Source organism: Curcuma longa, chromosome 7 (genome assembly GCF_044706935.1).
Source record: "Curcuma longa cultivar G26 ecotype Majalengka, Jawa Barat chromosome 7, ITB_CL_G26_1.1, whole genome shotgun sequence".
Classification (NCBI taxonomy): Eukaryota; Viridiplantae; Streptophyta; class Magnoliopsida; order Zingiberales; family Zingiberaceae; genus Curcuma; species Curcuma longa.
This window is the reverse complement of record NC_133867.1, coordinates 2,686,226-2,697,504: the sequence shown is the minus strand read 5'-3', so window position 1 is coordinate 2,697,504 and position 11,279 is coordinate 2,686,226. Positions and strand designations below refer to the sequence as shown.

The following is an 11,279-nucleotide window of genomic DNA, read 5'->3' as shown; positions in this document are numbered from 1 at the left end:
TTTCGAAGACCAATACCATTGTGATGCTGGTATATAGAAACCAGTACTACAGTATTCTGAAAGTTTCAAATTATTTTGAACATTATTGGAAGAGCTTTAAAATAGTAAAAGAAGACTTATTTGGAATCAAGTTCACCTAATAAACCCACAAGAGTTGGAATGGATCCGATTAGAGCTCTTTAAATCTATCAATGGATTTTTGATCAAAATCCATTGATGGACCTATGATATTTAAATTTCTAAAATTTTACCATGAGATGGAAGATGTGAGTGTGTAAGAGGTATATATGGTGTCCAATCTTTATCTTAAGACATGTAGGTGAAGTTATGATCATGTGTCAATTAGCACAGATTGTGGTACTGGTCTTCAAATATCAACACCACAGTGTTAGTTCTGATCACACACTATGATGCTGGTTTTTGAAGACCAATACCACTGTGGTGCTGGTTTTCAAAAATCAATATCATAGTATTCTGAAAGTTTTAAATCATTTTGAGCACTATTAGGAGGATCTTAAAAAAAAAAAAAAGTATTTCATAAACAACGTTTATGAACAGCGTTCATGAACAACATTCATGAACAACATTCATGAACAACGTTCGTAAACAATATTCATGAAAAATATTTATAAATCATGTTCATTAATAAAACTCTTATCAACATGCTAAATAAAAAAAGAAAATTTTAAAATGAACAAATAAAGTTATATAACTAACCAAATAAGCTTAAAATATAAAAGTTTTAAACAATTAAACAAGTTTGAATTAAAATCTCGATAACATCTAAACAATCAAGCTCAAGCCAAGCTTAAACCAAACTCAAGCTCATAAAAAAGAAACCAACTCAAGTTTGAACAATTATTTCAAAAGCTTGGTTTATTTTAGGCTCGACTTAGCTTAGCTTGGTTATCTTTTCAAACAAGTTTAAACATCATAAAACTTGGCTCGTCTTGGCTTGTTTACAGCCCTAAAGGAGTCCCATCCATGCTAATCTTCACAAACAACCAGGTGATGCTCGCCTCCATCTCCGCCTTTAGTTGTACCTTGGCATTTCATTAAACAACTACCAGTAAAAAAAAATAGAACCACCCTAAAACACACAAAGTTCACATCTTTGATCCGAAATCAAAAATTTACTTTGCCATCAAGGACACACCGACACTTCTACGATCGGAGTCACCCTCTGGCAAATTAAAGAATAGACGAAGCAGGTCTAATATTCTGAAAGTGCTCATTTTCACCTCTCATGACCGACTTCTTTGATGCATTGGAGCTCGAAAGGCCAATCCGTAACTCGATGTCCTTGATGTAGCTCACCACGACTTCTATATAATTTGCCTTCTTCCAAATCTCAATAAAAAACACCATTGATCCCAGAACTCACCACAAATCGATCTAAAACTCTAGTCTTGATTTCAAACTATCGTCGACTTGTCGTGTCTCTTTGCGTTGCTAGATGGAGACGAAGGGGACAATGGAGGAAACTCGTCGAGACAGGGATGAATGAGGAGGGCTAAGAGATTAATTATTTTTTAGCAGAAAAAATAAAGCGCTTTGAAAATTTTTTTGTTTGGATGAATAATGAAAAGGAAGAGGAGTATTATAGGAAAGAGAATGGGAAGAGATATGTGATTTTGTTAATTTGAAAATGAAATACGTATTTTGGATAATACACAAAATTAAGTACACGGTTCGATAAAACACCATTTTATTAACCTTCTTTTATATATTTTTATTTTTTATTAAATTTATAAAAATAAAAATAAAAATAAAAATAAATAAATTTACAAAATTATCTACGTCGATTAAAATTAAAATTAAAATTAGTTTAATTTAAGAGAAAAAAGAGGAAAGGAAGTATAATGAGATTTCACTATCTCAAGTGATCCAGTATCATTGGTTCAATAATAAAATATAGACAGATAAATTACATATGCAATAAACTCATAGATTTGATATAGATGAGAAAGAAAAGAGAAGACAGAGATTATTATATACAAAGAAGAGAAAAAAAATTAATAATTAACAGATAGGTAAAATTAAAAGTAAATTTACCTTCTAACTTAATCCCACCTGAGGCGGTTTGCCCGTAGATTGGTCGGCCTAGGGAGGTGGTGAAGGTTCTTGAGTGCAGCGGTGGAAATCCACCGCATTAACTCTTAAAAAAAAAATTCCAACGGAATCATATTTGTTAAATTAAGATGATTGTCGATGTAAGTCTTGATGATTATTATCGTTAACAATGCTGATTAAAATATGACTTTATGGGACATCCAGATAGATTATTTTAAAAGAAAGCTCTAAAATACCTTTTTCTTTCTGTTTCTTTTCTCAAGACTTGATACGAAAGCAGAGGTTCATTCAAAATCCTAGAATTTCACTCGACTATCCAGAAAAACTAACGATCAAAGTAAAGGCATTCAAAATACTTCTTTTTTTTCCTTGTAGAATATTAATATAATCATGTCATAAATTATTTCAGCAGCAGTTCATGCTGATTACAGTCACTGAATCATCACCCTCCTCTTCCACACACACAAGCACAGCAAAGGAAGAAACCATTCATGGCGGGTGACCCAACTTCCAGTTCACCTCAGCCTTTCCACGACTCGACTCAAACGCGCAACTTTCCTTTTTCTGCTACGGCTTACAAAAACACACACTTGCTCAAACCGCCTTTTCCGGCGGCGATCCATTCTCCTCTGCCACCACGTTCAGGAAGAGAATGTTAAAAAAGGGAATCTAAAAGAGGTTCTTCGTCACCTCGTAGTAACTGATATACTAGAACTTAAGCAATTAGATTAATTACTAATGGCGTTAGAGAAGCTGCTTGTTGTTATTGTTGTTGGTGTTGTTGTTAGAGCTCAGAACTGAGCGCCGGAGTAAGTTTGGCCGAAGCTCCAGCTCGCCGGAGCCACTTCCATCGAGGTTACGCTGCGGCCATCGCTGGTCGTGACTATAAAGGACAGCGACTGGCCATTGAGGAAGCCGTTGCTTTGCCAGTTTTGGCCCCAGTTCCGGCTCATCGCCAGCCACCCTGTGCTCGCCGCCTTGACCGACACCGCCACCACATCTCCGGCGCCGCCCACGTTGGTGACCAGAACAAGGTTGAAATAGGAGTGGCCATTGATGGTAAATCTGATGCCCCCCTTCTTCGCGCAAGCCACTCTGCAATCCGATTCGACTAAGCTTGGAAAGAAGAAGAAAAAGCGATTTGAAGATTGCTAGAATTACCTTTTGAATTGTACAGGGACGATTCCTGCTCTGTACTGCGCAATGCGCTGGAAGACGGGCTGCGACAGGTCGAAGTGCCGCAGCGGAGAGTTGCACCACCCGCCGTCGTCGGCGGAGAGTGCGTTGTTGGGCGGGCAGAAGTTGGTGGCCGTGACGGCGATGGTGCCAGGGAGGCACCACGGCGAGCCGGCGCACATGATCTCGAAGCAAGCGCCGCAGCTCTGGCCGCCGTCGAACAGAGCAGTGCTGAGCGCCGCCGTCTCGGTGCCGTAGCCCTGGCTGTAGAGGTTCCCGAACCCGCAAGCTCCCCCTGTTACGCCACTCCATTTGCTTAAACCAAAACAAGCTCAAAGACGAACGAAATCGCTAAACCAGCGGAATACAAGCTCACCCATGGTTCCCGAAGCATCGCTGCCTCCATAGAAGGTAGCGTGAGCGCTGCTCCAACCTCCACTGACTCCATGAACGGATCTCACGGCCATGAAAAGAAGACCAGCGGAGAAGATCCCAAATAACTCCATGATGATGAAGCTGTTATGCTCAAGAATGGACGGAATGGGCGTACTTATAAACGAGGAGAGAAGCAGTGGGAAAATGATAAAAAAAAAAAAGTTTATTAATTAAAAACTGAAACTGAGTTTGACTTTGACCTACTGTTTCTGTTTGGTGGAGTGCAGCTCCAGCAACAGTTCTTGAAACTTGTAACTTCTGTTCTTGTTTTTGGATTCAGTAGACCACCAAACATGAAAAGGTTAAAAAAAAAAATGCCGTCTGCGTGGCACGTCGCAAAGTTGATTATGATAAAATAGAATTATAGATATGAACAAAAATTTAAATCTTGACAAAGTCGAGAAATATCCTTTTTCATAATGAACAATTATAATTTTTCAATTTACCTCCTCATGAATAATTATGAAATCGATCGTGTAAGATGGTTAAAGTGATGAATTTTATTTTATTTTGAATAAGTTAAAAAACTTCCCCAGATTCAACTTTTTTTTTTCAAAAATAAAAGTTTTTTTGATTTAAAATAAAGTTTAAAATAGTATTTACAACTATTTTAAAATAATTTAATAAAATTTAAATAATTTTAATTAAGTTATTAAAGAGTATTTTAATATAATAATATTTATAATTTAAAATTTAAATTTTAATATTTTAAAATTTAGGATTTAAAATATATGATTTACTTATAAATTATATATAACTTGTAGTAGTTAGTAACTTCTATAACTATTTTAAAATGATTTTAATTAATTTAGATAATTTTAATAAAATTTAAATAATTATAATTAACTTGGTAAGGATTTCTATTTAAGATTCAAAATTTTAAAATTTAAGATTTAACTACTTAGTAGCTTTAAAAATTATATAATAGCTACTTGGTATAATTATTTTAAAATAATTTTGATCCATGTACTAAAGTTTAAAATTTTTTAATTATGTTAATAAAAAATATTTTAATATAATAATACTTTATGGATATATTCATTTTGATTAAAATAAAATAATTAATTTTTTATATTACAGTAAAATTAATCGTAGCTATTATAATAAAATTTGAAAATAAGAGTATTTTTAGAGAGTGAAATGCTTTTTTAATTATTTTTTTAAAAAAACGACTCATTCATCTAATAATTTAATAAATTTGAGGTGCTCTTTGATCTATGTCCAACAACGGTGTGCCAATACTTCATGGATTCAGATGGAAAATTTTTACGGATCAAGTGGATCATTCTTAAAATTAATTAATTCAAAAAATTAAATATTTAAATTAAAAAATATATAAAAAATCAATTTAACATTTGATTTCATTTGATTTACAAATACTTCTATAACGGCGCCATCTCGTTGGGAACCGGTTCCTTGACTTTTAGAGCGATGCATATTAACATTAAATTAACTTGGAACGTCAGTAATCCACTTGACTCAATCTTCAGAGCCAAAAATGGCTTTCAGGTGAGTTCACACTCACCTGCTTTCCGTTAATCTGATAGAATTAACAATTACCTAAACTTTAATTTCTCCATTTCTCTATAGTTTTTAGTTTTTTTAATTAAGTTGGGTGCAAGGTTTTGTTTGATCTGGACTCTGTTAACGAGGAGTAGAACGTGAGAGCCATTTAATGGCCACTTAGACTGTCTAATACACTATTTAATTGGTAGTTATTAATTGCGAGAGTGCGGATGTTTAAGTTTGGCTTTGTTTGTTTGACTGATCGATCGTTCATCCACAGAATCCATGGGACGTGAACAAGGATCGAAGCAAGTTCTTGCTCATTAATGTGGTCAATTCTTCTAACCAAGAATTGCTGCATTGAATTTTGATGTATTTGAGAAATAAACTCACTGAAAGAAATTTATTGAATGTTGATATTTAGAGGACGACACATTCATTAGTTTATCCAATTAATGCTCATACTTCATGATAGCTATAGTATTTGGGCGTCTTTGGCCAATTTGAACTAGGGAGTTCATCCCCTCCCTCTCAGCAATCTTGATCGCCTTCTATTACCTCTATGTTGCTGATTTGGCGATAATGTTGCTAGGTTAATGATTGATATAGCGGAGATGGTCTATATACCATGTGACATAGTCAAGTTGAGTTGGAAGTCAAGTTAAAACGAGCTCGGGTCAAGTCAAACCAAGCCCGGATCGAATTGGCCCCCACTAGAAGATCTCAAGTCAAGTCTATCTGGGTCACATCATAGATTAGTCCTCTCCAATTTGGAATTCTGATTCAATATGATAGTTATTAAAGCGCCAACCATTAAGAGGGTTGTCTTTCGATCAAGAGGGAAGAAGTGTGTCGTGTCGGTCAAGAGGGAAGAGGTGTGTTCTTTGAGAACCAATGTCATCTTTTCATTCTCAATTTAAAAGTAATCAATTGCAACATCAAAGCAAGCAATTCCATTATTTTTTACTCTTCTTACTGTTCATTTTCGTCTTTTATTCTCTCTATCTATTTTTCGAAGTTTGACTTGAGTGTCAAAGGGACTTTGTTAAGGTTTGCCTTGACCTCTCTTCTAATATCTTCCTTAAGCCTTTTTAGACCTCTGTCTAAAGATTTCGATGGTACTCATCATTTCGAAGGCCAATCTACTGAGAGGTCAACTCAGCAACAACCGATCTGACTGAAGTCTGACTTAAAAGAAGTCAGATCTGCTGAAGCCTTACTTGATAGAGACCGACCCGACTAGTACCTAGCCAGTAGAGAGTACCCGGCTATGATTACTTTCTTGAGTCATCCCAACTATTGATCTCGAACGGATTAATGATGTTATATTATCACTAGTTTAATGATGATATTTGAAGTGTTTTGAAAATAATAGAAACAATTCATTTAACGACACTTTGATGATGCTTTATGTCATTAAACATAGAAAAAAAATCATTAAATAATATTTTCCCTCTAATGGCTTCATAAAACATATAACATTCCATGGGCCTAAAGTTTTGTGAAACAAAAGGTTCATCACAGTTTAAACTTTACTCACACTTTCTCAGACTAAAATGACAAAATTACCATCCCTTTAATAAAAGGTGAAATTCATCACTCTAGCGGTCTCACATGATTGGTCTCACGATCATATGTGAAAAGGTAAATCGAGAAACTGTAGTTGACCACGACGGAGGAGTGCATTGTCTCGATTTCATCGAAATTCGACCTTGCCTATTTCAACAACTCTGCTCCAACGTAACCAACTCAACTATATCCCAGGAGCACAAAATTACCATCCCACATTTTCACTTATTAGTCAAATCGTGCAAAACCATCACCTTGATCGTCACCCAAATCTAAGGGAACATCTCACGCACCATACTTTTATAATTGTCTAAGTCTACTAAAGCTTTATAAGAAGATGATCCATCATAAGATAAATCAATCTATGGTTAGATAATTGCTCCCACGGATTAGTTCGGATGGTTCCTATATAGGAGCTGCCTTAATAATATCTAGGGGTCTATTTTTAACGGGTGCGAAATGTCCCGCTGATTGTCTCACCCCCTCATACAGTGGGCCACTAGGTTAGGACAAAATTCTCGTGATTTACCTTCCTTATAGATCATTTGGGACAATATTGGAGGAGCCTCCGGAGTGAGAATATCACCATTTGCCACCGATAAATACCTAGTTACAAAACCTCATCTATATAGATTAAGTAAATCATTTCTTTGTGCTGAAATATTCCGTTCATGCACTTTAGATATGAACTCCAAGGATCTTATTACCATTGATAAATCATATTTGGGAATAGTCAAATTGTTAACATATTTCAATTCCCTTGATAAAATCATTAGTTTAATTCCTCGTTGTTGGCATAGTTATGAGACATCCAATTTTGATCGTCCATTTAACACACTATGAGAATAATAGGTTAATCAATTATAATTACTAGAAGTTATATTTACCAAGTATATTTGAAATCCAAGTATGACTATGTGAGATGAATTTATGACTCTATGTAATCGGTACACCTCTTACAGTTCTCGAAGGATGCACACTATCTAACCACGGACTCAAAGAACATATCAAGCGATTCAAACAAAACCCTTAGTTTGATTCAGGGTAATCATGCATAACTCAGGTTATATGGAATAAACAAAATCTATATTGTTTAGTTCAATTTTAGACAATACAATAAAAACTTATTTGTTTAGATATTTTACTAGTGTATAACTTAGTGTAGGAAATTGTATCGGTCTCCGGATCGATGATCTACAGTTGTATTTACTTTAAATTCTGAAAATTAAAATTTGACAGTTGGCAAGACTATTTATGCATACGCGGTAATATATCAAATAATAATATAATAATTAATAAATTTGATAGAGTGAAAATAAAATAAAATAAAAATATATAATAATAATAATATTAATCATGATATATAATAAATAAATAAATTCATATAATATTTAATAATTTTCTATTATATTAGAATTTTTTGGAGATTTATTTAATTTATCTCAGCTATAATTAAGAGTTGATTAATTCAATTGATCAAAATTTTAATAAAAAAATCTAAGTTTAAATTATAAAAAAATTTGATTATCTCCTCACGCGCGCATGCACCTGCCGATCACTTGCCACCTCTGGCGAGTTGTCTGCCACCTTCGACGAGTCGCCTGCTACCTTCGACGAGTCGTTTGCCACCTCCAACCCTTGGCGAGCCTTTTGCACGAATGAACGGATACGCCCGCCGAGTCATCTATCATCTTTTGCCTTTAGCTTCAGCAAGTCGTCTGCCAGGGCCGTCTCAAGCTTTCATGAGGCCCTAGGCTAGTTTTTTTAAGACCTTTAATATATATTTTTTAAATATAAAATTTTTTTCTCACTCTTTTTCATTCAGAATTGAGACCGACAATGACGTGTTTAAAATTTTTTTAAAATAAAATATTAATTTAAAAATAAATTTTTATATAAAATTTAGTTTTCTAATTATTAATTTAAAAATATATTTTTATATAAAATTTAATTTTTTTAATTTTTTGAGATGCAAAATTATTAATTAAAATTTTATATTCAAGTTTTGTTAATATATAAAAAATTTTTAATTGATAAAATTGTTAGATATTTAATCTGTCTTGAGATATTATTAAAGGTAAATAAAAATTTATTAATATTAGTTTTGAAAAATTTCTTCAAGTGAAAGTTTCACCTCATTATTTTATTTTCATCAAATCATTTATTTATTATAATTACATATTTCTCATGAAATTTTGATTCTATATTCATTTCATTTGCAATCATTTACTGAGTAAAGGAGGACTGAGCCTTGAGGAAAAGGAGCCTTTTTAGAAAATCGTTGATGAAGAAAGAAAATTATAGAACATATAGTATTACTAATCTATTAGCTTTTAAGAGAATGAAGATATAAAATGAGATGAAAGCAAATAAAATTGCTTGTGTTGACATATAAATAGAATTTTATATTTTTATAATAATAGAATGATTATAATTAATATAAAATTAATTAATTTTACCATTGTTTTTATAATGATGCATCAAATATCAATTCAGTCATGCATTAATTCTCATGCATGTAGGCGTGCAAGCATGAGCAATGCAATAAATGCACGAAGCGGTATCAAATTCTCATGCATAGTCATGCAGGCGTGATGTAACCCTGCAGAAATCGAAACACCGCGACCTCATGAAATGAACACACTGTTCGATTGATATAAAAAAATTCATTAAAATAATTTTTTTAAAAATAATAATGGGCCCCAATTTTATTGGGGCCCTAGGCATAGGCCTTAATGGCCTATGCCTTGAGCCGGCTCTGCGTCTGCCACCTCCACCTACCACTTCCAACCCCCGATGAGCCTTTCGCACGAATGAACAACGACGACATTGAACCGACGCTGCTTGCCAGCCATCCTATTCACGGAATCGATGAGTGGCTACCATCTTTGGCCCTCAACGAGCCTTCTACAAGAATGAATGACGTTCGGTGAGTCTTCCGCACGAAGGAACGGTGACGGCTGACACATGCAACTGGATTCTGGATAACCTCGAAATCAAGAAAAACCTCAAAAATCCAAGGTAATTGCATTCCGAGTTGGATTTCCAAATTGTTAATGTTTGTTGATGGTGTAAGTACCGATGGAATCAAAATATCTCCATAATAGTATGATATTGTCCGCTTTGGGCCTAAGCCCTCATGGCTTTGCTCTTGGACTCTCCCCAAAAGGCCTCATACCAATGGAGATATCTTTCATCCTTTTAAACTCATGATCTTTTTCCATGTGTTTTAGATGTGGGACTATGTTTGCACCCTTGCAACCCAACAATCCCTCCCTCAAACAAAGGACCACAGGCCCCCCTCAAACGGAAAGCCTCCGTTTGATGTCTGAATCCTCGACCCACTAGAACTTTTTGTCCCTCGGTCCACCCGACCTACTATGACTTCTCACCTAGCCGCAACTAGAACTTTTTGCCCCTCGATCCACCCGACCTACTAGGACTTCCCACCTAGCCGCAACTAGGACTTTTTGCCCCTCGGTCCACCCGACCTATTAGGACTTCCCACCTAGCCGCAACTAGGATTTTTTGCCCCTCGGTCCACCCGACCTACTAGGACTTCTCACCTGGTATCTGGTCCTCTTGATTCAGACACGGGAGCACCCACTTCCTTTGTTTTTAAGGTTCAACCCACATGGTTAGATCTGGATCATGGTTCTTCCGGCGGTTAGTCCGGTGAAGAGCGGTCTCGCTCTGATACCAATTGTAAGTACCGATGGAATCAAAATATCTCCACAATAATATGATATTGTCCACTTTGGGCCTAAGCCCTCATGGCTTTGTTCTTGGGCTCTCCCCAAAAGGCCTCATACCAATGGAGATATCTTTCATCCTTTTAAACCCATGATCTTTTTCCATATGTTTTAGATGTGGGACTATGTTTGCACCCTTGCAACCCAACAGATGGTATCGGGTATGCAATATTACTTAGGAATTATTCATTACCTAAATCAAACAAGGTTTTTGTCGATAACCTTGGATGGATAACCAAGGTTATCAACGATAACCCTAACCAAATGCACCTTAATGTACATATACTAACACATTTTTTTCACATAAGTGATATGAATTTTACAATGCTCATGTTACACAAGATGAATGTTAGGACCGTCTGAGCTAAGGGGGAAGAGGGTGAATAGCACTGATTTGTGTCATTTGAAAACTTTACATAGAGGAAGATTTTGATGCCAAAACATAGCACACATAATAGCTAACTCGAGCAGTTTACTTAGTTCACCGCCTCCCAAGGCGACTACGTCCAAGGTTAAACTTAGCGTTCTACCACCTCTATTGATTTCCTTCTCCTCAAACAAGATCTAAAGGTAGAGAAACCTCTTACAACAATATTACAACATCTTATAGATTTTAGCAAAAAGAGAAAAACCCCAACAAGAGAGAGAAGAGTAGAGTTACAATTTGATCACAAGACTCTTCCTCTTGGTTGCTTGAAGATGCTGAGAATAAGAGCTTTCGAGCTTGGGTTGAGCAATGAAATCATAGTGAAGAGTTACTATTCCATT

The 11,279-nt window shown here is 35.3% G+C and overlaps 1 protein-coding gene across 2 annotated transcripts; it reads right to left on the bottom strand.

The window, feature by feature from the left end:
• Positions 1-2,820: 2,820 nt before the first annotated feature.
• On the bottom strand, positions 2,821-10,843 carry LOC141832316 (expansin-A10-like). 2 transcript variants are annotated; one of them, XM_074719810.1, is made up of 5 exons: positions 10,815-10,843; positions 9,582-9,602; positions 3,626-3,705; positions 3,235-3,544; positions 2,821-3,168 (listed from the first exon to the last, which is right to left on the bottom strand). In XM_074719810.1, exons 1-5 carry the CDS (start codon positions 10,841-10,843, stop codon positions 2,865-2,867), a joined length of 744 nt encoding a protein of 247 aa, XP_074575911.1. In that variant the 3' UTR covers positions 2,821-2,864. The 2 variants fall into 2 exon arrangements, with proteins under 2 accessions (XP_074575911.1, XP_074575910.1); XM_074719809.1 differs by lacking the exons at positions 9,582-9,602; positions 10,815-10,843 and having other exon boundaries at positions 3,626-3,755.
• Positions 10,844-11,279: the final 436 nt, after the last annotated feature.

Excerpts from the sequence above, each read along its gene's own strand:
- LOC141832316 (XM_074719810.1), bottom strand. The coding sequence starts at position 10,843 with ATGAGCATTGTAAAATTCATATCACTTAT. Across the intron at positions 3,706-9,581 it reads AGCGTCGGTTCAATGTCGTC|ATCCGTTCATGGAGTCAGTG; the intron begins GTTGTTCATTCG and ends CATGGCCGTGAG. Across the intron at positions 3,169-3,234 it reads GTCCCTGTACAATTCAAAAG|AGTGGCTTGCGCGAAGAAGG; the intron begins GTAATTCTAGCA and ends ATCGGATTGCAG.